Source organism: Lipophrys pholis (genome assembly GCF_963383615.2).
Source record: "Lipophrys pholis genome assembly, chromosome: 19".
Lineage (NCBI taxonomy): Eukaryota > Metazoa > Chordata > Actinopteri > Blenniiformes > Blenniidae > Lipophrys > Lipophrys pholis.
Window position 1 is genome coordinate 15,049,652 of NC_137647.1, and position 4,474 is coordinate 15,054,125.

A 4,474-nucleotide genomic window follows, 5' to 3' on the forward strand; every position below is an offset into this window, starting at 1 on the left:
AGCTAACTGGCTTGAATATTGGCAATATTGATGGATCATGCTCTACACTGGCCTCACAAGATTAAGACATGACAGGAAGAATTACGAGAGAGGAAAGGGGAACGGGAGCATGGGAGAGGAAGGACGACAGCGAGTAGTCTGAGACGGAGATTGAGCGAGAGAAGACGTAGAGGCGACAGCCAATAAGAGATTGTTTTAAGGACAAGGGGTTGTTATTTGTATGGTAATCCTGGACAAAAGCTCCCTCTGAACCAGTCTATTGTGGATCTCGCTGGAGATTCTCTTGTATTTGAGTTTCCCTTTAACGAATTGAGTCATTTAAGTGGGGCTGTAAGGGAAATTGTGTGTGTGTGTTATAGGCGGTTGTGACCACACTATCAAGTCCAAGTAAAATTGCATATTGCTCTGCAAAGCGGGAACATAGTAATTGGCACATTCTGTGTTTGAAATGTGTTAATTTTGAACTGTCAAAATGTAGATATTAATTTTGTGGGGCTCACTGTAAATTAGAATGTTGCATAATATCAGATTTGTTTTAGGGAATAGTCACTGAGCTGTTTTGACTGGCAAAGTTGTTAACAGGCAGCAAAAGAGCTTTTTTTTAAATTGTTTAGTCATTTGGCAGTTCTTCAAAACAGAAGCGTTGGGACTCTTCCAGAAAACATAAATGGTGTTAATGTGAACAGAATGGACGCATTAGAATGTTCCTCTCTGTCCCCTAAGACGTTTCTGAACATAAAAACTTGCATCCGTTTAGTATCTCTACCACTTTCTCAAAAGAAGGTTGAGCAGACTACGCCAGGCATAGCACAGGGAGAACATGCAACAGACACGATGAAAGCCCAAACCAGGAACATATGTGCTATGAGGCGATAGCTCAACCTGCAACACCACAGTAGGACTCAGAGCCATCCCTTCACCTAATACACGTGTCTTTCGACCAAAGTACCCGGAGAATACCCAGGAACACACAGCGAGAACACGCAAACCCCACGCGAAAAGGCAAACCAAGACTTCAACCAAGGACAATCTCACGCATATTTACAATCACCAATTACCACCAAGTTTGGGACAGGGAAACTTCACTTGTGATAATAATAATCAAATATTTAGAACATTTATCCATCCATGGATTCTTTAGAATAAAACTAACTCAAATAAATTCCTCTTTTTTCCCAATTTGGAGAATAGTTTTCCACAACCAATGGTTTACAGTAAAAGATGCAATCTTATGTATTTGTTCTATTATATCCGAAACATACATTTAGAAACCACTGAAAAGGGAAGATAATAACCCAATGCACTGTGGATACCAGGACTGTACAATCAGGGGGAGAGAAGATCCCAGCTGTTAAGACTGTGTTGAACATTTCTTCACTTAAGGGTCTTTCGGCAGCAGCTACAGTGAAATGAATTCTACCGAGTGACAGAGAGGTCTTGAAAGGAAGAGGGGGGCAGCGGTGGGTATGGCGGGCACTTCAATCAGAAATAAGCCGTGGAGATGAGAGTGGATGGTGAATTTTAAATGGGTACGATGTATGGGTGCACACAAAGACACACACATAGCCAGAGGGACTGCGAGCAGAGCTGAGGGGAAAGAGCAATGAAGGCCCATGGGAGGGAGGGGGGGGGGCAGAAGAGGGATTATAGAGCTCAGCAATGTTTTTTCTAGAGCAGAATTCAACCATATGTGTCAGAGAGATAACCTCGGCTTACACATGTTGACATTCTGATGTATGGAAATATGTATGAGTGCGGAGGTAGGTCTACCAAACGGAGCCCCTCTGTTCACCTGTGCCAACCGGGTGCGATGGATATTTTTAGAGAATCACTAAGAAGGCTCCTCCTCCTATGGCAGAAAAAATATGTGGTTCTACTGTAATTAAACTTTCACTCGCAGCCAATTAGAGTGCTCATTTGCCATTTTATCAGCCCATTTCATAGTTGTTAATACTCCCTGGACACTGTCAAACACGTCTTGACCCCGGACTTGACCGCCTTTCTTCTCCGAGCGTTTGTATATGAAAGTAATCATCTCCTATGAACAGTCACACGCATGCCTGTTAACAGAATTTGCTCTGGAGAGCGGCACACACCCACGTCAGGGGAAAGAGGAAGTCCATTTCTGTGTGGAAAAGCTCATTAGTGTGTGTGTGCTGGACTTTATTGCTTTGTAAAATGACAAAAATGTAATATACACATTAGCACACCTTTAATGAGGCCCACTTTCTAGAGCCCTCCAAAGAATCACAATATTCCAAAAATAGTGATGTGCATTTAGTGCTCAGTGTTGGAGCACAGCTGTTGCATCAACACGTGCACACCCTTCACCAACTGACTCAGCAGCCTCCAAACCAAGCAAGGTAATCACAGGCACAAGACCAGTGTTTTTCCTAGATTCTTCACATTGTGCAGCGGTTTTGATTTCTTAACTGTACACTATATCGAGGCTGAGGAACATGGACTATAAGAGGTCTTTCCTGTCTCATGGACTTCCTAGAAATGAACAGCAAAACCCCTGTAATCAAGTGACTGAGGTCACACTGCACTGAAACATTAGTCCCTAGGCAATAGCTGACAGATTACAGAAGGTCGGGAGATCACAACCAGAAGAGAAAAGCCCATTTAGGCTTAGCTTTGCCGAAAATAAGCCATTTTCCTTGGATATGGATCCAGATTGACTGTAATAGTGGCATTTATAAATGAAGGGGCAATGCTGTGTGCTCTACAATAAACTATCTAAATCATAAGAAGACGGTCCAGTTGACCTGATTCAATTTTCTTTGAGTTGCCTCAACCTGGATGAATCAGAATATGCACTGACATGTAGGAACAATTAATAAGAACTATGGACATAAGAGGCCCATATAAGGCATCTTGAACAAGACAATAGCCATGTATAATTTCCAGCAATCATTATACTTGAATTGGTCTTCTCTTCCATGAGGCCAATAACAGGTTCCCCCAATAATCTGATTTGAAACACCCACTCAAGTCCACAAGTAAGTGTTTTAGGGATTATTTCCACCTAGCAACAAGAGGCACAAGGTGTGAAATGGAGGTTAAGAGCTTCCCAGCAGACAGCGTGATGAAATAGTCCAATCAAGCAATGGCATCACGGAGCAAGTCAAATATAGTGCTCTGCAAATGGAATGTAAGCAAAGGTTAATTTCCAGCTATACAGAGAGCACACATTGGTGCAGGTGGCAGCTGTTTCACTACATGTCAGGAATAATGGCATCAAGAGTAAGACAGGTTGATAGCCTTTTATAGGTATTCATTAATTATCCTTCATTTCCTCCTTGGTGGATCTCACCAGAGGAATCCAACGTTTCAAATTGCACAATGTTCATTTTGCATGCCGGGAAAACTCTAACTTAAGAGACATTCTTTGGACAATGTTTATTTTTTTTCATATTCCTCATGAAATGTTTGCTTTCCGCTCAATCCACATTGCTTGGGACCATAATGTGCCTGCAGCCTCAGTGCACACACGGAAAGGAGCAAACCTGTTGCAGCATCCATTAAGAAAACAGGGCAGCTGATCAGCTGACCGTAAAATACTTCAACGCATTCGTGCTCCAGAATTACTCGGAATAAAGACAGAAAACGTAAATACAGAATGAAAGAACACTTTTTAGACAAAGGTGAAAAGATGCTCTCAATGCGCACGGATGCGCAACGGATCGAGTGCGCCGTGCGTAAACCCTGCAAGCAGCTGCAACAAGCTCACCTGTCATCGGTCTGCCAGTCCCCGAGCAACAGGTCTCGGAACCGGTACCGAGGGGGCAGAGGGAGCACCTCCTTTTCCATCTCAACCATGGTCCTCCTCTTTTTAAAAAAAAATTAAAAATCCAAAAAACAGAGAAAAACCAATGCAAACCGCACCTCTGCGCCGGGGAGGTGGTTACCTCCAAATCCAACTCCGTTCCTCTTCCTCCTGCTATTCAAAACGTAAATTAACAGTGAACACTTTGATACACCCCATGGCAGCGTATTCCATATCCGTCCAATTATTAGGGAAAAAAAACGAAAAAACTTCTGTTGGCACTGTAGTCACCGTGAAGCTCTACTTTTCTTCGCAGCGAGGCAACAGGTTGACGATGTTCATCTGTCGGTTCGTCCAGAGGAAGGAGGCAGCCGGGGAGCAACTGGTTGCTTCTGTTTCCAGCAGCATCCTCCCTGTCTGAGCGCCACTTGGATACACTGACTGCACATGTGTAATGAACCGTGGAGGAACAGTGAGAGGTGGAGACCACTTTTCATTCAAGGAATAGAAAAAAACAAAAAAACAACAATATCCAGAAATTAACAGCTACTCGGCGTTCTTCTCCACCCTGCAAAATAAAAATAAAACTGTCACACATAAACATGATGCTGTGAACACCTGCGCAACTCTCAATTTGTGAGGTGAAAAGGACGCGTACATGTACTTATTATACCATATGATTATTTTCTTGTTTAACCGCGTTTT

The 4,474-nt window shown here is 43.0% G+C and overlaps 1 protein-coding gene across 1 annotated transcript in view; it reads right to left on the bottom strand.

The window, feature by feature from the left end:
- kcnt2b (potassium sodium-activated channel subfamily T member 2b) overlaps window positions 1-3,822 on the bottom strand; it is a gene marked incomplete at its 5' end in the record, with an annotated part of 42,839 nt that extends 39,017 nt beyond the window's left edge. The window contains one exon of the mRNA XM_080487244.1: window positions 3,734-3,822. Within this exon, the coding sequence (XP_080343370.1) occupies window positions 3,734-3,822 (89 nt within the window). The remainder of the gene's footprint in view (window positions 1-3,733) is intronic.
- Window positions 3,823-4,474: the final 652 nt, after the last annotated feature.